Source organism: Aotus nancymaae, unplaced genomic scaffold (genome assembly GCF_030222135.1).
Source record: "Aotus nancymaae isolate 86718 unplaced genomic scaffold, 86718_ANA_hifiasm-v0.15.2.pri h1tg000077l, whole genome shotgun sequence".
NCBI classification, from domain to species: domain Eukaryota; kingdom Metazoa; phylum Chordata; class Mammalia; order Primates; family Aotidae; genus Aotus; species Aotus nancymaae.
This window is the reverse complement of record NW_026988492.1, coordinates 8,834,884-8,859,539: the sequence shown is the minus strand read 5'-3', so window position 1 is coordinate 8,859,539 and position 24,656 is coordinate 8,834,884. Positions and strand designations below refer to the sequence as shown.

Sequence of the window (24,656 nt, the reverse complement as noted above, 5' to 3'; positions counted from 1 at the left end):
AGGACTAGGAGAGAAATAAGAGAGAAAATACAGAGAAAAATGAGAGAAATAAGGAGAGAAAAGTTTGTGGCAGAAAATAGAAGTAAAGCCAGGGGGAGAGATGTCGAGGGCAATGTGAGTGGGAGCCAGAAACAAAGTGAGATCTTTAAAAGGAATGAATGACCGTATTTACTATTTAAAAAGCAATACATGCTTACTTAAAAAAAAAAGAAAAGAAAATAACAGAGAAAAATCATAGTTCCATTATAAAAAGATCATCACTAATACCACATTGGTGTCTAAACCTTTGAAGCTCTTTTTCTAAGCATAGAAGTTTGTTCTTTTTTTTTTTTTCCTTTTTTCCTCTTACACATTTTTGACCATGTTTCTTTTTCTTTTTTTGAGACAGAGTCTCGCTCTGTTGCCAGGGTGGAGTGCAGTGCCATGATCTCGGCTCACTGCAGCTTCTGCCTCCGGGGTTCAAGTGGTTCTCCTGCCTCGGTCTCCTGAGTAGCTGGAATTACAGGCACCTGCTATGATGCCTGGCTAATTTTTGTATTTTTAGGAGAGATGGGGTTTTACTATGTTGGCTAGACTGGTCTGGAACTCATGGCCTCAGCCTCCCAAAGTGCTGGGATTACAGGCATGAGCCACCATGCCCGGCCTCGTGTTTCTTTTTCTAACTAGACATAACATGAGTATTTTTCTGCATGATTACAAACACAAACACACTTAACCGTATAATATTTTAGATGTAACTGTGTCAGAAAGCACTGCAGTACATTTAGAGAGATGGCTTTTGAGCTGAATTATTTAAATTCCAATCTCAGCTTCAGCACTAGCCTGGGCAAATGCCTCTCTGTGCCTCAGCTTCTTTATCTGAAAAAAAAAGTAATGGCACCTGCTTCATAGGATTGTTATGAAGATTTAATGTGTTGACAAATGTAAAATGCTAAAAACAATCCAACAATGGGATAAGTCCCGAATATCAGTCCCCACTGTGCATGTTTCTGTTTCTCGTGTTACAGTTACAAATAACCTTCATATCCTTCAGTGAACGTCCGTGTGCAGCCATGGCTTCTCCATTTTGACAATGTCTTTGTATTCTTACTAACTTAAATCATATGAATGTTTTTAAGGAAAGGGATGCATCAGATAAGGCTTGCAAAAGATTTCGTCAGTTTGTTCTTCTAGCAGCATTATATAAGAATATGTTCAAAAAAAATTTAACTGTGCTATTAGCTACGTGCCGTCTTTGGCTCTCTATTGATAATTCACATCATCTTTATGACATGAGTTTAAGACTAAGGGCCTGGCCCTAATGGTTTAAGTGACATTAAAGTGTTTGGGCTCAGCAGCTAAGGGAAAGTCTCGGGCAGTCATTTGTAGTCACCATTGGGGTCAGAATCAATTAAAACACTCTCGGCAGCCATTTTATTTTTATTATCACGTCCTTGTAGAAGTCAGATGTACAGTTCAGTACATCATGTAAGGCTGACAGGGTGAGTGCCTTCATGCTTGTTTCCTGTAATGTGCTTTGTAAAGCTCATTCAGCCTTCCCAAAACAAAGCCTGGACCTGCTCTCTGTGGCTTTCATTTCTTGTAGTTACCCTTTCCTACCACACATTAGTCTATCAGTGGCTGCGGTGATGGGTTTTATTGTGTTCTGCAGACAGTTGACTTGATTGAAGGTTCACAACTGAAAAGAAATGTCCCAGTGAAAGAGAATAGTCTGTGTCTTTGTAACAATAAGCCCAAAGCTGAATGTGGAAGAAGATCCTGTGACATACACCCTTTTTTCTTTCTTTCTTTTTTTTTTTTTTTTTTGAGACAAAGTCTCACTCTGTCACCCCAGGCTGGAGTGCAGTGGTGCAATCTCAGCTCACTGCAACCTTTGCCTCCCAGATTAAAGAGAGCCTCCTGCTTCAGCCTCCCTAGTAACTGGAATTACAAGTGTGTGCCACCACACCCAGCTAATTTTTGTATTTTTAGTAGAGACGGGGTTTTACCATGTTGGCCAGGCTAGTCTTGAACTCCTGACCTCAGGTGATCCACCTGCTTTGGCTTCCCAAAGTTCTGGGATTACAGTTGCAGGGGCTAGCTTTTGTTGACAGTTCAAAGTGGAACACGGTTCTTAGTTAAAACAAAAAAACAAAGTTATAGTAAATCTTTATTTGTTTGGACTACATTCTCTTAGAATTGAAAATCAAAAAGCATTTTAATTTTATTAAATATACTATAAAAATGGAATAAGATAAGGTAATACAAAATTTCAGTTCACCGTGGCTTACATTTTGATGTGAAGTATTATAACTAAACGAGAATCTTCCATTTTGTAAAAATTACTTATTAAATTTGAAAGAGGAAACTGTGTTAGGTGAATACATGATTTCATAAGTTATAGCTTGAGTTTCCTTTCCTTGTTAACAAAAAGATGAATATTCAGGGATGGGATTAATGAATTTTTATTCATGTCATTCATATTTGCAAAATTTGAACTAGTAGCATCTAGATTAACGATGTGTAGCTATAGCTAAGAATAGAGAAGAAAAGTGAATTAGTATAGAGAAGAAAATAAACATTTGTGAAAGAAAACAGAATAATATTTCCGAATTTGCTTAGGCCACTGAGCAAAACGATGTTTCCCAAAGATCCAGTCAAGAAGATAGGAGAGAACATGTCTATTGCATGGGTGATCATTTGGAAGAATGGGGAGTTCCTGTATCATGGAAGCGGGAGCCCTGCGAGCTACCTCTTTTGGCTGCAGACAGTGGCCTTGACTGGAGCACAGTGGCAGATGTGGTGGACGTAGTTCAGTCTGGAGTGAGATGAGCACAGGAGGGGAAGCACCATGACAGAGAAAGTGCTGGTTATTACTGACACACATCTAGTTCCACAACTAGAGGAAGGATTATGGGAGTCATCCAGATAAAGAGGAGAGGCAAAAATGTCCCAGGCAGACGCCACAGCGCATTCTAAACCAGCGGTCCCCGCCCTTTTTGGCACCAGAGACCCGTCTCATGGAAGACAATTTTTCCACGGAGAGGGCTGTGAGAGGCGGGGATGGCAGATGGTTTCAGGATGAAACTGTTCCACTTCAGATCATCATCAGGCATGTGTTAGATTCTTTTTCTTTTCCTTTTTTTTTTTTTTTTTTGAGGAGTCTCACTCTGTCTCCTAGGCGGGAGTGCAGTGGCACGATCTCAGCTCACTGTAACCTCCACCTCCTGGGTTCAAGCAATTCTCATACCTCAGCCTCCCAAGTAGTTGGGACTGCAGGCATCCAACACCATGCCCAGCTAATTTTTTTGTATTTTTAGTTGAGATGGGGTTTCGCCATGTTGGCCAGGCTGTTCTTCAATTCCTGACCTCAGGTAATCTGCCTGCCTCGATCTCCCAAAACATTAGATTCTCATAAGAAGCACACAAGCTAGATCCCTCACATCTGCTGTTCACAGTAGGGTTCTGGCTCCTGTGAGATCTAATGCTGCTGTTGATCTGACAGGAGGTGGGGCTCAGGTGGGAATGCTGGCTCAGGGCTCACCTCCTGCTGCGTGACCAGTTCCTAACAGGTTGCCATTAGTTCTGGTCCATGGCCCAGGGATTAGGGACCCCTATTCTAAATCTGGAATGTAAAAGAAAACCTGGCTTGTTCGAGAAACTGAAAAGAAGAGAGAACTTGGTCAGAGTGTCCTTGTCATAAGGGCCTTATGAGCCATGTTAAGTGTTTGGGCTTCTGATTAAAAGACATGGGACATCACTGAAGGTTTTGAGCAGGGGAGCAATAGCATACTTTTGTGTAAGAAAGATTATTCTAAATGCAGAGCGAATGGGATTAAAGACTGAAAGTTGGTGGATGTTGTAGTAATATGAATGGGAGACGATGAATCGTGGGCTGACCAGATGCAGAGCAGTTGGAGAGGAGCGCTGGAGTTAATAAGAAGTGTTGCCATTAGTAACCTGATCGGTGTGCAGGTTGAGACAAGAGGCAAGGATGAATGCCAGGCTTCTGGCTTGCCAGCTAAGTCCATGCTGTGCTATTCTCTGAGATAAGGCACCCTGTCCAAGGTGAACAGTTCAGATTTGGAGATACTGAGTGTGAAGACCTTATAAGGCACCCAAATGAGGGTGTCTGATAGGCAGTTGGAAGGATGGGCCTGGAGCTCAGGAGATGCACTAGGGAAGCCATGCAGAAGGGGGCCTGGGAAGGAACTCTCAGGAGCAGCCACACTTCAGGGACAGGCAAAGTAAGGGCAGCCTGCAAAGGAGATTGAGGAAGAGCAGCCAGAATTGTCAGAGAATCAGAAACGGGGCCACGAGGGCCATGACAGTGTTTCTAGAGAAAGGAGTGGTCACCAGAATCAAATGCTACAACAAGTGAGATGAGGGCCAACAACTGCCCATCGGCATTTCTTCTAAGGAGGTGGAGACTGGGTTTGGCAAGGGCAGTTTCAGTGGAGGGGTGAGGGCAGAAGGCAATTTGCAGTGGGTTGGGGTGAGTGGTAGATGAGAAAAGGGAGAACGAATACAGGCAACGCCCAGGAGGTGGAGCATGAAGGGGAGAAGGCAGGGCAGAAGCTGGAGGGGAGCTTTGAATCCAGGATGGCTTTTGGCTTTGTTGTTTAAAGGAGAGGCTTACTGCCCATTTCACTGTGAGGTGGAGGACCCGCTAGAGAGAAAATACGAAATTATGGAGGGAAAGAAAGAAAAAGGAAGGAAGGGAAAGAAGGAAGGAAGGACAGGAGGGAGGGAGGAAGAAAGGAAGGAAGGGAGGGAGGAAGGAGAAAAGGAAGGAGGGAGGGAGGAAGGGACAAAAGGGGGATGGGGGAGGGGAAATGGAAGGGAAGGAGGGAGAAAGGGACAGAGGGAGGGAGAATGAAGGAAGGATGGAAGGAAGGAAGGAAGGGGAAGGGAAGGAAGGGGGAGGGAAGGAAGGAGGGAGGGAAAGAAAGAAAAATAACAAAGGTTTAATTTTTCTTGTTCCTAGTCTTTTGGCTAAAATTGTGTAGACTCTTTCTCTGAGGAGCTCACACAAACTCTGAAATAATTTCACATCCTAAAATTGGAAGGAAACAGGGGAGAAAGCAACAGGAGCGTGCTGTGTGATGAAAGGTGCAAGGAGGACTGGGGAGGGGTGGGGAGGAAAGACAGGAGGGGCCAGCCTGGGCTCAGCGTATGTTGACAAGCTGCTAATGACTCAATTCAGACACGCTTAGGGTTGGAAATTCACCAGTTATGAACAGTCTGACACATTTGCTTTCTCTATCTTTCAATATATACTGTATATAAAATACAATATTACATATTAAGTGTAATGAATATCACCTATATTAATTATACATATGAATATATATATATAGAGAGAGAGCCATTTGCAAGCTCCTTGCAGACATCATGCTGTTCTAACTCCTTAATACCTCAATGTATGTTTCCTAAAAACAAGGATATTCACTTACACAATCACAGGCCAATTATGAAAATCAGGAAATTTGACATCGAATACTATTATTCAATCTACATACCTTATTCAGGTTTCTTCAGTTGTCCCAATAGTATCCATGACAGCTACTTTTTCCCCAGTCTGGGATCACACATGACATTTAGTCGCCATGTCTCTTTTGTCCTCTTTAATCTGCAGCGTTTCCTTGGCCTTCCTTTGTCTCTCAGGACATTGATGTTTCTGATGAGTAGAGACCATTTAGTTTGCAGGTACTTTGGATTCAGCTGGTGTTTTCCCATGATTAGGTTCAAGTGATGCATTTGGCGCAGGACTTTGAGGAGGGGATGCCTGGCTTTCTTGAGTGCATCTCATCTGGAGGTTGGTCCCATATCAACTTTGATTTTTTGGTGAAGGCAGTGTCTGCCAGGTTACTCCACTATGAAATGACTATTTTCTACTTTGCAGTTAATAAGTATCTTGCAGGGTATGCTTTGAGGCTGCATAAATACCCCGTTGCTTCTGAAATATTCACCCACTAGCTTAGCATCTACTGATGACTTTTCCCTGAATTATTGTTGTAATGGTTGCAGAACAGTGATATTCTAACTCCATTATTCCTTCTGTATTTATTAGTCCTTCCATTCCACTGTAGGGAAGAGCTCTTTGTCTTTTTGTTCTCTCTCACTCCCTCTCTCTTGCTCTCTCATTTATTATCAGTATGGACTCAAAAGTATTTTTAGAAATTAATATGCTCAGCTGGGTGCATTGGCTCACACCTGTAATCCCAGCACTTTGGGAGGCGGAGGTGGGTGGATCACCTGAGGTCAGGAGTTTGAGACCAGACTGACCAATACGGTAAAACCCCATCTCTACTAAAAATATAAAACTTAGCTGTGCCTGGTAGCAGACACCTGTAATCCTGGCTACTTGGGAGGCTGAGTCAGGAGAATCACTTGAACCTGGGAGGCGGCAGTTGCAGTGAGCCAAGATCACGCCACTGCACTCCAACCTGGGAGACAGAGCAAGACTCAATCTCAAAACAAGAAAAAAGAAATTAATATGTTCTAGCGCCTTCCTCCACTCGTTCTCCCCGCTCTCTTCCATTTCTCCTTCTCTTTCTCCTCCCTTCAGGGTTCCCTTTACATTATCTAAATTACTTGTAATTTGTTGTAAACCTTACAGAAAATAAATCTGACCAAGACGCATGATACCTAGTGGCATAGGACTACTAGAGTCACTGGCTTTCCTAGCTCCCATGTAACGCAAGAATTCTGTTAGCCATTTTGATTAATGCTCCTCTACCACAAATTAGCTACTAGTGCTTTTATGTATATTTTAGCCTTTCTTTTAAACATATCACTCAAGCTTTATAAATTACAGCTAGACATCTATGGCCACACCACCCTGAATGCGCCTGATCTTGTCAGATCTTGGAAGCTAAGCAGGGTCAGACCTGGTTAGTACTTGGGTGGGAGACTGCCTGGGAATACCAGGTGCTATAGGCTTAAAAAAATTTTTTTTAAATAAGTAAATAAATTGCAGTTAGACTACATTTCCCTGTGCTTTTTAAGTACCACACTTTATCATACAATTGATTTAAACAATTCAAAGTATAAATAATCAAGGGTCATTATACTCTCTCATTAAATTAGCTGAATTGTAGCCAGTGCCTGAAGGTGGTTAGGGATGCTAATTACTCTTTCAGGTCCTTGGGGAGCTGTTCAATGCATTGCAGCAGAATAGACTTCACAGAAACACCAAATCAATTATTCCTGAGCAAGGCTGTGGGAAGCCCTCTGAGTGGTGTATTTCCTACGGGTGTAGATGCAGAGAACTCAGGGATGCCAGTGCTGTGTGTACTTCATTCTGCCCTCTATCAGGAAGGAATATAAAATAATGACAGCTGACACTGATTGAGAGTTTATGACGTGCCAGGCACAGTTCTAGCCACTTGACAAAATTGACCTAATTAATTCATTTAATTAGAGTCACAAAATAGTATATTCTTTCACATTTTTCTGGTGCTGACATAGTTTGTGAAGTGATTCCATACACACAACAGTTTTAAACAGTATGGCAAGTTTTCTTTCATAGCCTCTCACAGGGGATATGTACCAGGTCACATGGCTTGTAGATGAAGAGTCAGGGTGTGGACTCAGAAGAGAACGCTTAGTGTTCACTAGTTTAAGCAGAGCTCCTATTTTTTCATTTTTTTATTGTGATAAAACACATATCACATAAAATTTCCAATCTGAACCATTTTTAAGTGTGCATTTGCTGTACAACCATCATTACTACTGATCTCCAGAACTCTTCTCACATTGCAACACTGAAACTCTGTGCTCAGTAAACACTAACTCCCCACCACCCCCTCCCCACTATCCCCAGGAAAAGCCCACTCTACTTTCTGCCTCTACGAATTTTACTGCTCCAAGTACCTCACTCACATAAATGGAATCATACAGGATTCGACTTTTTGTGACTTGTCTATTTCACTGAGCACAGTGTCCTCAAAGTGCATCTGTGTTGTAGGATGTGTAAGAATTTCCTTCCTTTTTAAGGCTGAATAATAGTCTATTGTATAGATCACATTTTGTTTATCCATTCATCCATTTATGCACACTTACATGGGTTGCTTCCACCTTTTTTTTTTTTTTTTTGAGACAGAGTCTCACTCTGTCGCCCAGGCTGGGAATGCAGTGGCACAATAGCTGCTCACTGCAACTTCTGCCTCCCAGGTTCAAGCAAATCTCCTGCCTCCACCTGCCGAGTAGCTGGGACTACAGGTGAGTGCCACTGTGCCAGGCTAATTTTTGCATTTTTGTAGAGATGGGGTTTCACTATATTGGTCAGGCAGGTCTTGAACTCCTGACCTCAGGTGATCCGCCCACCTCGGCCTCCCAAATAGGAATCATGCTGCAATGAATATTGGGTGAACAATTATATCTTCGAGACTGCTTTCAATAGTTTTGGAGTAGATACCTAAAAGTAGAATTGCTGGATCACATGGTAATTCTATCTTTAATTTTTTGAGGAACCATCATACTTTTTCCACAACTGTTTTATCATTTTACATTCCTACCAGCAGTGCACAGGGTTCCAATTTCTCTACATCCTCACCGACTTGTTATTTTTTGAGTTTTTGGTTTGTTTGCTTGTTTTTCATAGCAGCCATCCTTATGGATATGCAGTGGTATTTCACCGTGGTTTTAATTTGCATTTATCTGATGATTTGTGGTGCTGATAATTTTTTCATGTGCTTAGTGGACATTTGTATACTTTTTTTGAAGAAGTGTTTACTCAGGTCTCTTGGATTGGTTTTGTTATTGTTGTTGTTGTTGTTGAGTTTTAGGACTTCTCTATTCTGGATATTAATCCTTTATCAGATATATAATTTGTAAATATTTTCTCCCATTCCTTGAGTTTCCTTCTTACTCTGTTGATAGTATCTTTTGTTGTACATGTTCTTAATGTTCACGAAATACAATTTGTCTATGTTTTACTTTTGTTGCCAGTACCTTTGGTGTGATATCCAAGAAATCATTGCCAAATCCAGTGTTATGAATGTTTTGTCCTATGTTTTCTTCCAAGAGTTTTATAGTTTTAGCTCTTACGTTTAGATCTCCGATCTATTTTGAGTTAATTTATTTGGTGTTGTGTAAGAGATGGCTCCTTTTTAAAAATAAGAATGACAACATAATTCTCCTATTTGAGAAGCCACACATACTCATTGTAGAAAAATAAGAAAATAAAAGACCCTAGATATAATCTCTCATAATAGTTGATGGATGTAGTTCAAAATACATTTCCCATATATTTAACATAAAAGGAACTATAAGTATTTACTGATTAGAAATTTGTTTTTTACGTACCAAATATTATAGACAACTTGTATGCCTTAGAAATGCTTCAATACAATTCTATTCACTATTTAATAACCTACTATTTAGAATTTATATTGCTTAACAAATTTGTTGCTAAACATTCTTGTTTTAAACTTTTACTATTTTTAAAAAAATTCTATTATAAACATTATCACGTCTAAACATTTGTACATATTCTTGCATTATTTTCTTAAAATAACTTATGGCCAGGCGTAGTGGCTCATGCCTGTAATCCCAACACTTTGGGAGGCCAAAGCAGTGGATCACCTGAGGTCAGGAGTTCGAGACCAGCCTGACCAACAAACTTTGTCTCTACTAAAAATAAAAAATTAGCTGGGTGTGGTATTCCCAGCTACTCAGGAGGCTGGGGCAGGAGAATCACTTGAACCCAGGAGGCAAAGGTTGCAGTGATCCAAGATCAGGCCACTGCACTCCAGCCTGGGCAATAGAGTGAAACTCTGTCTCAAAAAAAAACAAAGACAAAAAAAAAACAAGGACAAAACCAAAAAAAACCCCACCTTCCTAGATGTAGAGTTTCTGACCTCAGGACTGTGTCTATGCTGAGTTAAAATACTTGCTGTCATGTTGCCTTCAGAAAAGACCCAGCCAGTTTACACTCTTCCAGTACTATAAAGGGGTACCTACCCACTATGTCCTCACTCATGCTAGGAATTAAAACCTTAAGTGATGTGTATCAATCTGATGGATGGAGCTTTTTTATTATTCATGTTTTCATTTACATTTTGATAATTAGCAAAGTTGAATCTTTTATTTTTGTGGGTACAAGTAGGTGAGATGTTTTGACAGACACAGGCATACAATGTGAAATAAGCACATCATGGAAAATGGGGTATCCATCCCCTCAAGCATTTATCCTTGCAAAGTTGAGTACCTCATACTTACCAGTTATTTATAGTTCAAAAAGAAAAAGAAAACAAAGTTCTATTTTATCATGTATGTTGCAAATGTTTTCTAAAATGTATCATCTGCTTTTTTATTTCATTTGTTGTATTTTTTAAAATGTTTCCATTTTTGATAGAGTGATCATTGATTACTTATTTTCTACCTTTAGTGTCTTTAGAAAATGTTTTTTATTCTTAGAACATGTTAATATTCATTGTTTTTCCCTAGAAACTTTATGTTACCATTTAAATAGTTGATTTAACTGAAATTTACTTTGGTTATAATGTTTGGGAAGTATGTAATATTTCCTCCCTCCCTCCCTCTCTTCCTTCCTTCCTTCCTTGCCAAATGGTGTTCCAACACCCTCAAACCCTGTTAATCACTCTTCTACTCTTTGTACGAGTTTGACTTTCCTAGATTATATATATATTTGTGACATCATCAGTATTTGTCTTTCTGTGTCTGGCTTATTTTACTTAGTATGATGTCCTCCAATTTCATCCATGTTGTCACATAGCAAGATTGTATGTGTTTATTATATTTTTTCTTTATCCATTTACCTGTTGACAGACACTTAGGTTGTTTCTAAATCTTGACTGTTGTGAGTAATGCTGCACTGAACATGGAAGTGTGGTAATTTCTTTGAGACAGTGATTTTATTTCCTTTGGATACATATCCAGAAGTGGGATTTCTGGATCATATGGTAGTTCTATTTTTTTTTTTTTTTTAGGAACTTTCATGCTGTTTTCTGTAATGGCTACACCAGTGCATAAGGGTTCTCTTTCCTCCGAATCCTCTCCAGCACTTGTTATCTTTTGACTTTTTGATAGTAGCCATTCTAACAAATGTGAGATGGTATCTCATTGTGGTTTTGATTTGCATTTCCCTGAAAATTACTCATGATTAGTGATTAGCACCTTTTTGTACATGTGTCAGCCATTTGTCTGTCTTCTTTGGAAACAGGTCTATTCAGATCCCTTGTCCATTTTTAAATTAGGTTATTTGGGAGTTTTTGCTATTGAGTTATATGAGGTCCTTATATATTTTGGATACTAACCTTTATCTGATGTAAGGTTGCAAATATTTATTCCCATTCCATGGGATGCCTTCTTATTCTGTTAATTGTTTCCTTTACTGTGAAGAAACTTTAGTTTTATATAGTCAACCTTTTGTGTTTTTGCTTTTATTGTCTCTGCTTTTGGTATCACATCCAAAAAAAATCATTGCCAAGACCAATGTCATAGAATTTTTCCCCTATGTTTTCTTCTAGTTACAGTTTCAGGTCTTAGGTAAGTCTTCAATCCATTTTGAGTTGATTTTTGTGTATGGTGTAAGATAAGGGTCTAATTTTAATTTTTTGCATGTGGATATCCAATTTTCCTGGCCCTATCAAAAAGATTGTCCTTTCCCCATTATGTATATGTGGCACCTTTGCTGATGATTAGTTGACCATATGTGCCTAGATTTATTTCTGGGTTTTCTTTTTTTTTTTTTTTTTTTTCCCTATGAATTTTTGGAGGGATGTGATTTAACCCATAACACTTTGCCCCTTCCCTGGGACATAATGAGGAGCACAGTAAGAGAGAAAACCAGTCACTAATATCAGAATCTTTTTTTTTTTTTTTTTTTTTTTTTTCAGACTAGAGTACAGTGTTGTGATCATAGTGAATATAATAGCGTACCACAGCCTCAAACTCCTGGGCTAAAGAGATCCCCCTGCCTCCGCCTTTCTTTTTTTTGTGAAAGAAAGAAAGAAAAAGAATAAAGAAGAGGAGGAAAAAGGAAGAGAAAGAGAGAGAGAGAATGGGAGTATTGCTTTCTTGCCCAGGCTAGAATGCAGTTTAGTAATGGGTATTGAAAACCTCTTTTATACCAATAATTATACTTGATGTAAACAGGAAGGAATAAGGGAAGAAAATAACAAACGAACAGCCAACCAATATTTCATTTAAACCTATGAAATGCTATGCGATTACTGAGTCGTGATTTACTTCCAATTATGTAGTCACTTGTGGAATAGGTGTGAGGTGGTAATGTATGTTTTATGTATTTGAAGTGGAGAGTTCTATAAATGTTTATTAAGTTTACTTGTTCTGGGTCTGAGTTCAAGTCCTGGATGTCCTTGTTAATTTTCTGTCTCGTTGATCTATAAAATCGTTAGCTCTTCTTGTTACATTGATCCTTTTGCCATTATGTAATGTCCTTCTTTGCCTCTTTTGTTCTTTGTTACTTTAAAGTCTACTTTATCAGGGGCGAGAATTGCATCTCCTGCTTTTTATTTGTTTATTTTTACTCTCTGATTGGTTGATAAATCTTCCTCCTTCTCTTTGTTTTGAGTCTTTGTGTATCGTTGCATGTGAGATGGGTCTGGATGCAGCATAGCAATGGGTTTTGGATTTTTATCCAATTAGAATATATATAACTTTAATACTAGCATTTGATGCTAGCTGGCTGTTTTGCCCATTAGTTAGTGTAAATTTTTCGTTGTGTTAATGTTCTTTTCTTTTTGATATATTTTTGGAAAGGCTGATATTGGTTGTTCCTTTATATGTATAGTGCTTCTTTCAGAAGCTCTTGTAAAGCAGACCTGGTGGTGGTGAACTCTGTAAGTACTTGTTTGTTCGCAAAGGATTTAATTTTTCCTTCGGTTATAAAACTTAGTTTGGCTGGATAGGAAATTCTGGGTTGAAAGTTCTTTTCTTTAAGGATGTTAAAAATTGGTCCCCACTCTTTTCTGGCTTGTAGGGTTTCTGCTGAGAGATCTGCTGTAAGTCTGATAGGTTTCCCTTTATGGGTAACCTGACCTTTCTCTCTGGCTGCCCTTAGTATTTTCTCCTTCATTTCAACCCTAATAAATCTGGCAATTATGTGCCTTGGGGTTGGTCTTCTTGAAGAATATCTTTGTGGTGTTCTCTGTATTACCTGGAGTTGAATATTACCCTGCCTTGCCAGGTTGGGAAAATTTTCCTGAATGATATCCTGAAGAGTATTTTCCAACTTGGATTCATTCTCTTCATCACATTCAGGTACACCTATCAAACGTAAATTAGGTCTTTTCACATAGTCCCCTATTTCCTGGAGACTTTGCTCATTCCTTTTCATCCTTTTTTCTCCAATCTTGTCTTCTCGTTTCATTTCACTGAGCTGGTTCTCGACTTCTGATGTCCTTTCTTCTACTTGATCAATTCGACTGTTTAAACTTGTGCATGCTTCGCGAAGTTCTCATGTTGTGTTTTTCAGCTCCATCAATTCACTTATATTCCTCTCTAAATTGTCCATTCTCGTTAACATTTCGTCAAACCTTTTTTCAAGGTTCTTAGTTTCTTTGCATTGGGTTAGAACAAGTTCTTTTAATTCACAGAAGTTTCTTATCACCCACGTTTTGAAGCCTGCTTCTGTTATTGGAACACACTCATAATCTATTATTTCTGGGTTTTCTATTTGTTCCATTGGTCTATGTATCTGTTTTTATTCCAGTGCCATACTGTTTTTATTACATAGCTTTGTAATATAATTCGAGATCGGGAAGCATGATGTCTCCAGCTTTGTTCTCCTTGCTCAAGATTACTTTATTCATGGTCATTTGTGTTTCCATATGAATTTATGTGAAAAATACCATTGACATTTTGACAGGTATTTCATTGGATCTGTAGATTGCTTCGGGTAGTATGGACACTTTGACAATATTGATTCTTCCAATTCATGAACATAGGATATCTTTCCATTTTTTTTTTGGTATGTTTCTTCAATTTCTTTCATCAATGTTTTATAATGTCACCGTACTGATCTCTTACCTTTTTGGTTAAATATATTTCTTTTTTTTTTTTTTTTTGAGACGGAGTTTCGCTCTTGTTACCCAGGCTGGAGTGCAATGGTGCGATCTCGGCTCACCGCAACCTCCGCCTCCTGGGTTCAGGCAATTCTCCTGCCTCAGCCTCCTGAGTAGCTGGGATTACAGGCACGCGCCACCGTGCCCAGCTAATTTTTTGTATTAGTAGAGACGGGGTTTCACCATGTTGACCAGGATGGTCTCGATCTCTTGACCTCGGGATCCACCCGCCTCGGCCTCCCAAAGTGCTGGGATTACAGGCTTGAGCCACCGCGCCCGGCCGGTTAAATATATTTCTAAATATTTTATTATTTTTGATACCATGTAAATGGAATTGTTTTCTTGATTTTTTTTTTCTGGGTAGTTTTTTTCTAGTGTATGGTAGCACAACTGATTTTATATGTTAATTTTCATATCTTACAATTTTAATGAATTCATTTATAGTTCTAACAGCTTTTTGGTGAATCTTTTAGGTTTTCTGTATATAAGATCACATCATCTAAAAACAGTGACCATTTAACTTATTCTTTTCTGATTTGGATGCCTTTTTTCCTTTTTCTTGCCCAATTGCTCTGGCTAGGACTTCCAATATTAAGTTGGATTAGAGGTGGCAAGAATGAGTATCCTTATCTTGCTCCTGATCTTGGAGGAAATGCTTTCAACTTTTACTGTTGAGTATGATTTAGCTGTGGGCTTGTCATATATGGCCTTTATTGTATTGATGTAGATTCCTTCTATACCTAATTTGTTGAGAGTTGTTAACCATGAAAAGATGTTGAACTTTTTCCAGTGCTATTTCTGTATCAATTGAGATGGTAATATGGTTTTTATCCTTCATTCTGTTAATGGAGTATATCACATTCATTGATTTGCCTATGTTGAACCATCCTTACATCCCAGAGATAATCCTATTTCATCATGGTATATCAGCTGTTGAATTCAGTTGGCTAATATTTTGAGGATTTTTGCATCTATGTTCATCAGGGATCTTGGTCTGTAATTTTCTTTTTTTGTGTGGCCTTTACTAGCTTTGGTATCAGGATCATGCTGACCTTGTAAAATGAGTTTGGAGGTGTTTCTTCATCTTTAACTATATGAGTTTGGAAGTGTTTCTTCATCTTCAACTATATGGAAGAAGTTGAGAAGGATTGTTATTAATCCTTCTTTAAATGTGTGATAGAACTATCCAGTGAAGCTATTAGGTCCTGGGCTTTTCCTCGATGGGAGATTTTTGATTATGGTTTCAATTCCCTTATTCATTATTGGTCAGTTAGAATTTTCTGTGTCTTTAAGAAGAATGTTCTTGTCCCAAATATGATGGAAATGTATTTAGGCTTTTGCATTTAGATACGATGTTGACTCTTGGTTTGAAGTAGATTTTTTTTTAATAGTGTTAAGAAAGTATCTTAATTTACCAAGAATTCCTTTGTTTCTTCTCTTCCCACACTATTCTCTTCTTCCTTCTCCTCACCCACTTCCTTCTCTTCTGGAATGGATGTTGACTTTCATAAAATGCCTTTTAGACATCAATTGAGATGACACTAACTCAGATGAATTTCTAACTTTGATCTATTGATGAGTTATGCTAAAAGAATTTCCTAGTAGGACACATCTTTGCATTCCTGCAACAAATCCTAGTTGATCCAATGCTAATCTTGAATTTCCTTCAGGATTACATTTTTCAATATTGTATTTAGGATTATTGTAGCTATGTTTGTAAGATGTACCTAATTCATTCTGCAGCTTTCCATTGTCTTCTCTATAAGAGTTTAAAGAGTACTATACGTCATTAGTAAACTTGTTAAAATTTACCATCTGGGGCTGGCATTTTGAGGTGGGGGCAGATTTTTGGCAACTTTTCTCCCACTTATTTCTTGGTTATTAGTTTCCTTTTTTTTTTTTTAATTTTACATATATTCTTGAATCCATTCTTGTAATTTACCTTTTCCAGGGAAAATTATTTATTTTTCTCAAAAACTTTAAGATTATTGTAAAGCTTTACATAGAATGCTTTAAAAATGGCAAAATCTCTTTGTTCATAACATCTCTCTCATTTCAAATGTTACATTTTCTCTCTTTTATTTATTGGACTAATCAGATATTTGTGTATCTACTGATCTTTTCAATGTCCCATCTTTTGAATGTATTAGTTAAGTTTGCTTTTTATTAAGTTTTCTAATTCACTAAAAAAAAATTCCTTCTTTCTGCCTACGCTGTTGTTGTTTCCCTAGCTTTTTGGATTAATTAGTTTAGTTCTTCTTGTTCTCTGTTATTTAATTTCATAAGCACTCAGGGCTATGCATTTTCCTCTGAGAATGATTTAGGATGCTTCTCATGTTTTTATAAGTATTATTCTCATGTCTTTAATTTTTAATGTTCTGTAAGTGCCATCTTGATTTCCTCTTGGACTCCAAAGTTATTTATTTAGAGTAGCCAAGCATGGTTTCTTACATGGTAACTTGAACCTCTTATTATAATTCTTTTTTTTCTCTCTACAGACACATTCAGGGAAGAGGGATGGAAGTTTAGGGAGAAGGAGGAGTGATGTGAGGTGGTCAGCACACCTTTCTGCCCATACAATTTCCCTCACCATATACGTCCCTGTCGGTGCTCATACCACCCTTCAAGGGCAGCAGTGAGGAGGTTTAATGTACAAAAGGATATATCTCCTTACCATATCATGGCTGGAGTCTCGGTTGCACATCACTTGCATTGTTGTATAGTCATAGTATGTGTGCTAGGTAAATGCTTTTGGAGAACGTCAATGAAAAGAGTAAATATTACAAGAATTATACACAAAAAATCACCAAAAACATCCTTCTCTTATAACCTGACCTTAATACTAAGTGATTCCATTGTGCATATTAGAAAACAAATCTTAAAAGAGAAAAATATCATTAATCATTACAGTTAAAGTTCTTTTTCCAAATCCAACTATGTAGTAAAGGCACCAAGAAAGTTCACTATTTATAATTATGGTAAAATTCTTTGCAAAGGGCTTGGTTTTGTAATACAAGTACTTCTTAAATGACCAGTTTTAACTTTTGTTAGTTTATCTTAGGGGACTTTCCTAAGACAGGGTACCCATGTTAGTAGCACCTATGTAAAGACACGGGGAGCTCTTTTCTCCAGGAGAAATCTCTGGTAATTTTTACTGCTCCTCTGCAATTCATCTTCAACAATTTTTCCCCAAGTCAGTCTATGCAGTTTCTCTAGTCACCACACAGTCTGGGCAATTTGAAAATTCACCTGCATCCATTAACTCTTCTTGTTATCTTGATAGGAAAGTTTTACCTAGCACTGACTAGTTAAGAAGCAAATATAAACCAATCAACAACTAGCAAGTTTTTGTTACTGCTGTTGCATTTGGATGCTACACTAGGTAGAACAATGTCATCAGATACGTTTTAGGACAAGGTTACAGGCTTTTAGTATTTACTAGTCAGTGCTGATCGCAGTAATTGGGATCACTGAACTACTCAATTCAGGGGCCTTCCAGAAAACCACACGGACATTTTGCACATGTCATTACAATCCTAGAATTCAACCTGAAAAGTTTTTTGTTACATCAGGGTAGTTATACAGTACCAAGAATCTGGGTTTTGCTATCAGATAGCTCTAGATTTGAAATCTGCCTCCTGCTAACTGTGTGACATTCTGCAAGTTACATAATGCTAATAACAATAATAATACCACTGTTAATAGACTGCCAAACACACATTGAGTGCTTACCATATGTTAGGCAGAGTTTGCTTAATATTGTTTATACCTAGTATCTTATTTAACCCTTATACAAATCTTCTGAGACAAATACTATTATAAGCATTTTATAAATGAGTAAAAAGAATAACTCAATTATTCAGGTACACACAGTTAGCATGTTATCTGTGGCAGGAATCCACTATTCCATCTCTGGATTTCAAGCTTTTAACCATAGTCAACTGCCTCTCTGAACTTCAGTTTCCTAATCTGCAATGTAAATGTAAAAGAACTCACTCTTGTAGGCTTGGGGGAGGAGCAGGGATCATGCAACGACTGCTTCTAAAACTTGTCATTTAGTTTTGCTGCTGGTAGTGTTGTTATTATATAACCTTAGTCCATTTCTAACAGGAAGGATGCACGCATACTCTCTTCTTTGCACACATGTTTTTATGAACAGAGCTAAGCCCTACTCACTTAGGAAAGGGTGGTAGTATCTCTAGTTTCAGCAGGGCCAATGAATGGGGTCAGCTAGTGACTCAAGCGCCCCATATGTGACCATCTGCAAGCCTGCCTAGAAATACAGACTCTCCAGTAGCCTGCTCCATTCAGTAAGATAATCAGTCCTTCCCTTTGGAGCCATGGAGAATTTTAGGCATAAATATGGGACCATGGTCCAAGGTGCCATCTGTGTCTTTTTGCTTCTTCCCACAAAGAGAAGATCTTTCCTGCTGGTGGTTCTACCTGCCATTCTTCCTGGGATTTTGCCCAGTCAGCTTAGTGGAGTTATCTGACCCTACAGCATCATATGACATTTTTTTTAAAAAAACGAAGTCTCGCTCTGTCTCCCAGGCTGGAGCACAATGGTGCAATCTCTGCTCACTGCAACCTCCGCCTCCCAGGTCCAAGCAAGTCTTCTGCCTCAGCCTCCCTAGTAGCTGGGACTACAAGCACGTGCCACCATGCCCAGCTAATTTTTGTATTTTTAGTAGAGACGGGGTTTCCCCATGTTGGCCAGGATGGTCTCTTGACCTCATAATCCGCCTGCCTCGGCCTCCCAAAGTGCTAGGATTATAGGCGTGAGCCACTGCACCCCACCAGCATCATAAGACTTTTTAAAGGCTACTACTAACTGAGCATCTCAATGCAAAATACCTTGTCCTAAGCAGCATTCTGGTTCAATGGCCCTGACTTTAGTAGCAGTCCCTTTTTAAACACCAACAACTAACTGAGAGCAGTGTTATAAAGCATCAGTGGCTACTTAACTGTGAGCTTAAAGGCTGGATGCATAATTATTAAAGATATACGCTTATATTATAGAAATTCTTTTAGACCACACATAGAGTATGGAACAGTCGCCATCCAAAGCCTCCCAGGCACCAGGCGATTTTTGTGCAGAAAGGCCAGGACTGACCCAACAACTTCTAATCCACAGAGGACAATCTGCTGGTTGTCACCCAATCTTCTCTCTCTCTGCAACATATGGGCAGGCAGGGATGGACAAGGCTATATCTGGAGCTCCTGCTCACTGCACTGCAGCCATGAAGGCTCCAAACCATGGCACATATGAAAAGTACTTAGTGTGTTACACAGTTATTTAAGTACCTCCCAGGTTAAAATGTCCCAAGCAGCATCGCTTAACATATGGCCCTGGGTCTACTTGCATATGTTATGCAGAATCACCTGGGTGACTGATGAAAATGCAGATTCTTGTGCACATTTGTCTATTTATCAGTTTATTGTTTGTCTCCCTTCTTAACGTGGAAGCCCTGGTGAGTAGAAGCTGTCCTGTTTACCCTGGTACCCCAGTTCCTACAACGCTGCATAGTACATAGCAAGTGCTCAATAAATTTTTGTGGGATGAATTAATTCCTGGTCCCCATGCTGACCTACTGAATCAAAATGCCTAAGAATGGGGCTATGCATTTTAAACAGGGACGTGAGTGATTAGTTAAGAACCAGTGTTCTAAGGTAATTCGGCCAATTCTAAGTTAGAGCAAAAGATGGTAAGTTTCCTCTCACAAGGCCTCCATATTCACTGTCTAGTCAGACATTAAGGTAAACATATTAATAGCTTTGGGTTCAATTTTTCCTTCTAGCCATATTCCTCCAACAAATGTTTATCTACCACCTGCCATATGTCAGGGTCTGGGTCCTAAGTAGACAAAACAAATACAGGTTTGGAAGGCAGAGTGTTGAGGAGAAACTAGAGCTAGCCCCATTTCTTTCCAGTCTGCCAGAGGTGAACACTTGGAGTCGATGTTTGACAAGATACTCCCTCCTCCTGCCCAAAGCTCGCTGATACACGAAAGAAACAGACCATATGTTCATTACTATTTTCCTGGCAGGTTTGGATGACAGCTCTGGCTCATGAATGTCAGATCTTAAAAGATTTATCTTATTTTAAAAGACTCCAGCCTTTCCAAACAGGTTTCCTATATGTTTGGTACCTATGAGTTTGTTCTGGAAGCTTGGATTATATTTCTAGTTACTCCCTGGCCTTTTACCAGCATTTGATCTTGGGCAGTCACTTCTCCTCTCAGCCTATTACCCTATTTGAAAAACAAGAAGGTTCAACTAGAATTGGGCATGTCTTGGAACCCCTTCCAATTCAAATGTACCCTCATCTCTGACTCCTCACTGCCATCTTACTGCCTTATACTTAACAAAATATTAAGTATGATATGATTTGATGAGCAAATAATGATTGTCAAACTAGTCTACCCCAAATTCTTCCAGGCAGAGGTGTTTAGCTTGTGGTAAACTTGGGTAAAATTCAAGATTTGCAAAAAACAATTTCTAAGAGTTCTCACTCTCAATTTTCTTGTTTATGGCAATTTTAATGTGCTTTAAACTTTATGTAAAAGATAAAGATAATACACTTTCTCAGAAACTTGAACATTTTGTTTATATCAGGGCTGGAGCAAGGTGCTTTAGCACAGCCTGATCTGATGGGGAGAAGTTGAAAAACTGCTTTAAGGGATGCCCCCAGGCAAAGCTGTGAAGTGTAGGAAGAATTACAGGGAGTGAGAAGCTCTCTATGTGCTTTCCTCAACCACACCACTCTCTCTTCCCTCCCCTCAGTCTCACAGAAGTTCCCCAAGGGTAGGCTGCTCTAATCTAAGTCCATATTCTTGGCATCAAATGCACCTGTAATGCCCTTTTTTTGCATTCCAACGTGACAAACTAATCACTGGTAATTTGTCCATTACCATTGCCCAGGTAATTGTCTTTCTTTGGGAAACATCTTCGACAAAATCAGTGAGTCCCAATGCTTTGAGGTTTCATGTCTGCTTTATATTCCAATTATTTGATCACACCTCCTTTATTGGCCTGAAAAAAATGGGTCAAAAATATAACTTATCCTTCTCGCTATATAATGCTCAAATTATTTTTGAAATAAAGGCTATAGAAGTAATTCATAATAAATTAACTTATTTTAATATGTAAAAGCCTAAGCAAGACAACACTAGAAGCTGTAATGAAGTCCAATGCTTGCTGCATGTCTAGACTCACAGGAGAGCCACAAATGTACTCTTGGGCCAGTGACAAATACCAAAGACCCCTCTCACTGCTCACTATATGCCAACAGTATCCCACAACCACTTATCGTGATAATCACCTCTACCATCAGTTATTTTCCAAATAGCCTTTTTAAAACCTAGATCAATGACCCTGATGCAAAATTGGCCATGTTAGCAACCTCCAGAGAGCTATTTTGACTTAAAGAACGTTTCTCTGCCTCCATTACCATGATTGATTATTATAATAGGAAGCAAAGCACTGTTTTTTTCATTTTAAGAAAGAAACATTTTTAGAATTGAAAGGATATTTGAAACTTGAGCCCATGAATTTTTGGCCGTCTTTACGCTTTTAGCACTTGGAATGTCATTAGATAGCTTATTTACTTAGTATCTTCATCCAGATGTTTCAGAATGGATTTTCTTTTCTTGGTGTGTCATTGGTATGTGAAATTGCAGGTCAGTTTATTAAAAGGTTTGGAATAGAAAGGTTTTTCTGAACTCTCCTTTCATTGCCAAATGTTTTGCTCAAAATCGGGCTTGTTTTAATTGAGTTAAGAGGATGACTTAATAAGAAGGTTGTGTGCACAGCCGAGGGCCATTATAATCGTTCTACGGAGAACAACACAGTATGGTCAGGAGTCTGCAAAACGGGCCAGAAATTATAGTCATGCATCATCCAGGCAGGTAAATGCATTCTTCCTGGAAACAGTCAAGGAGTTGTTTTCACTGAGTATTATTATCAACAGTTTAGAGTTGGACTTTACCCTCCTGCGGCCGCTTACATTGTAAAGTTGACGAAGCAAATTACTCAAAGCGAATCTGTATTTCTTTTTCCTTCCAGAGGGAAAATGATCCCATCTGATCTTGAAAGAAGGATTCTTGAAGCTAAACAGAAAGTAAGTTTCTGCCAGGAGCTTTATCCAGCCCATATTTCTATTTCCATCCAGCGGAGAACAAAGTGTGTTTTGGTTTTATTTTAAAAAGAGGATCCAAACCTCAATCTCCCAGGTTTGATGAGAATATACAATTCTGCATCCAATCACTATTTATTTCTCTGAGTTATAGGCTCTGCTTTAGAAAAGTTTAAATTGCTGAATAAATATTATGTACAGAGACACAGTAAGAGTTTCTAAAGCATTTGTCTTCCTAGGTACTGGGGGTTGGCATGAAAGACACACACATTTGAAAGAGTATTTTCAGAGGTGGGGAATTAGCAGAATGCTAATGCAGTATGTGAGGGACCCTGGTGCAGTTCTTCAGAGGGGCCAGTTTTTCCCACCTAGGTGCATGCTGATAGCATTGGCTCTCCAAACGTCTTATTTTGCAGGAAGCAATTTAGAACTCTTTTCAGAAGTAACACGTTCTGAAGGCCTGCCCATGATTCCCAAAGCTCTAGAAAGTCCTTTACAACCCCGGATGGCTCACAAATCAGAGAATTTGTTTCTAAAATCCTGTTTACCGTTTGGTAGATATAATCTACAGTTCCTGATTTAATGACATACACATTTATTTTATTATGCATATGGATGTAATTATTTATGTTCCTATGCCCTTTCTCATTTGGTTTTGTTTTACTGAGTGACAGGCAGCAGGAAAAGGTTTTCCTCATTCTTGTACAGATGCTAGAACTACTTCTAGTAACATCAACTACAAGATTAAACCTTTGCTGCCACCTAAAGACTGACACCGTAACGTCATGTTCTATAGACAGGACAGAGTCCTTACGGAATGAGTGACTATGGCGATCCTGTTTGTGGCCTTCTTCTGCCTTCTTCCAGCCTGTTATTTCAATCAATTTTCATTTAGCCATGGTCAGAGAGACTGAGGACTAGTTAGATGGATGAAAGTCATGACTTATTATTTTAGCCCCTCTGTGCTGAAATGCCAAATAAATTATCTGGGCATTTTCCAAATAGGAACAACGGGCTGGTCAGAGCTACTTCTCTTCATTTTCCTGCCTATTCACTCTAGGGGACTTAGGAAGTTCGGAGGCCTCTTTGTGAATAAGGAACACTTGAAAGTGAGCAAAGAGGGTACAACGGGCCAGAAAGTCTACTGGGAATATATACATGTCTTGGGGACATCACTAACAGCCTCTGGGCTTATTGCAGCCTCTTCTGAAAATCAGAATATCTGTTCTTATAAGACAGTAAGGTCCAACAGCATGGCCTAGAGAACTCAGATTCCAGAGAGTGAACAGCAGTTTGTCCCACGTCCTAGGGTATCAATAACTCATCTGCTGCTTCCAAAATTCAGATGTGTGTGTTAGGGGGAGAATTTCCATGGCTTCTAATCAGCTTTTAAAAAGAACCCTTGAATCTGTTTTCCATGACTTGGGGCTTTCTCGTTCACACAGGGATTTGTTCCTTTCCTCGTGAGTGCCACAGCTGGAACCACCGTGTATGGAGCATTTGACCCCCTCTTAGCTGTCGCCGACATTTGCAAGAAGTATAAGATCTGGATGCATGTGGATGTAAGTATCCCCTAGGAACTGGCCACTAAAATGTCCTTGCATGTTTTGCCTCTGGGACACATGAAGGAAATTTGTTTTCTCTTTTTTTTAACTTGATCAGCTTATTTTCAGAGTGGTGATATTAAAGCTTTTAAAGATGGCTGAAGCAAATTAGCACATGGCTCACACAGTGCACAACATGCATCAGAAGAATCCCGAGGCTGATTATGCCTCAATGTCCCCAACATGGCAATGTTTGTATTTCTCTGATCAGTACCCAAGCTGACCGCTTTGTTTTCAATTCATCAAGCCATTGCATCTAATGGAGGAATACAGGCTGCATACACAGTCCCACACATGCAGCTTTTCCTCACTTACTAGGATGGTCAAAGGAGTAAAAAGGAGTTGCATTTATGTAGGAAACCCAGAGGATTAAAAAAAAATCTTCAAGCTCAAGTTTGATATTCCTATGTTGAGAGAGAAAAACAGGCTTGACAGCTTCCTGGGAAATATGGACCACCAAAGTTCCAGTTTCTTAGCTTTGTCAGGTAAGAAGATAAATTATGTTTGAAAGGTTTTGATTTCAGGCCTTGTCACACTAAACAATAATGGAGGTGTGCCCACCAGAACATTTTCCAATGAAAAAAAAATGTGTCGTGTTTTAGAAGGATTGAAGGGATTTAAGTGTAGATTAGTATTACTCAGTGTGGTTGGAAGATTAGCTACCACCTGCAAACTAATAGTGATCCACATGAGATAAAGAGTTTGTGTCAAACCATCGCTAATCACAAACCATCACAAACTAAGCACAATGCTTGGCTCTGCTGATAATTTTTTCATTGCAAGACTTTCTCAGTGAAGGAACGCGTAAGTTGATGTTCATTTGAGTGCAAGATCCTTTACGTTGTCATGGGCCAGCACCGGATCTAAGCCAGTGCTGTGACA

At 39.0% G+C, this 24,656-nt stretch overlaps 1 protein-coding gene and 1 pseudogene across 1 annotated transcript in view; both read left to right on the top strand.

Annotated features, from left to right (window-relative positions):
- The window catches only part of GAD2 (glutamate decarboxylase 2), a 98,451-nt gene that overhangs the window by 34,141 nt on the left and 39,654 nt on the right, over positions 1-24,656 (top strand). The window contains exons 9-10 of the mRNA XM_021664983.2: positions 22,101-22,155; positions 23,616-23,732. Coding sequence (XP_021520658.1) covers positions 22,101-22,155; positions 23,616-23,732 — 172 coding nt within the window. The remainder of the gene's footprint in view (positions 1-22,100; positions 22,156-23,615; positions 23,733-24,656) is intronic.
- On the top strand, positions 6,806-6,924 carry LOC135271402 (5S ribosomal RNA; annotated as a pseudogene).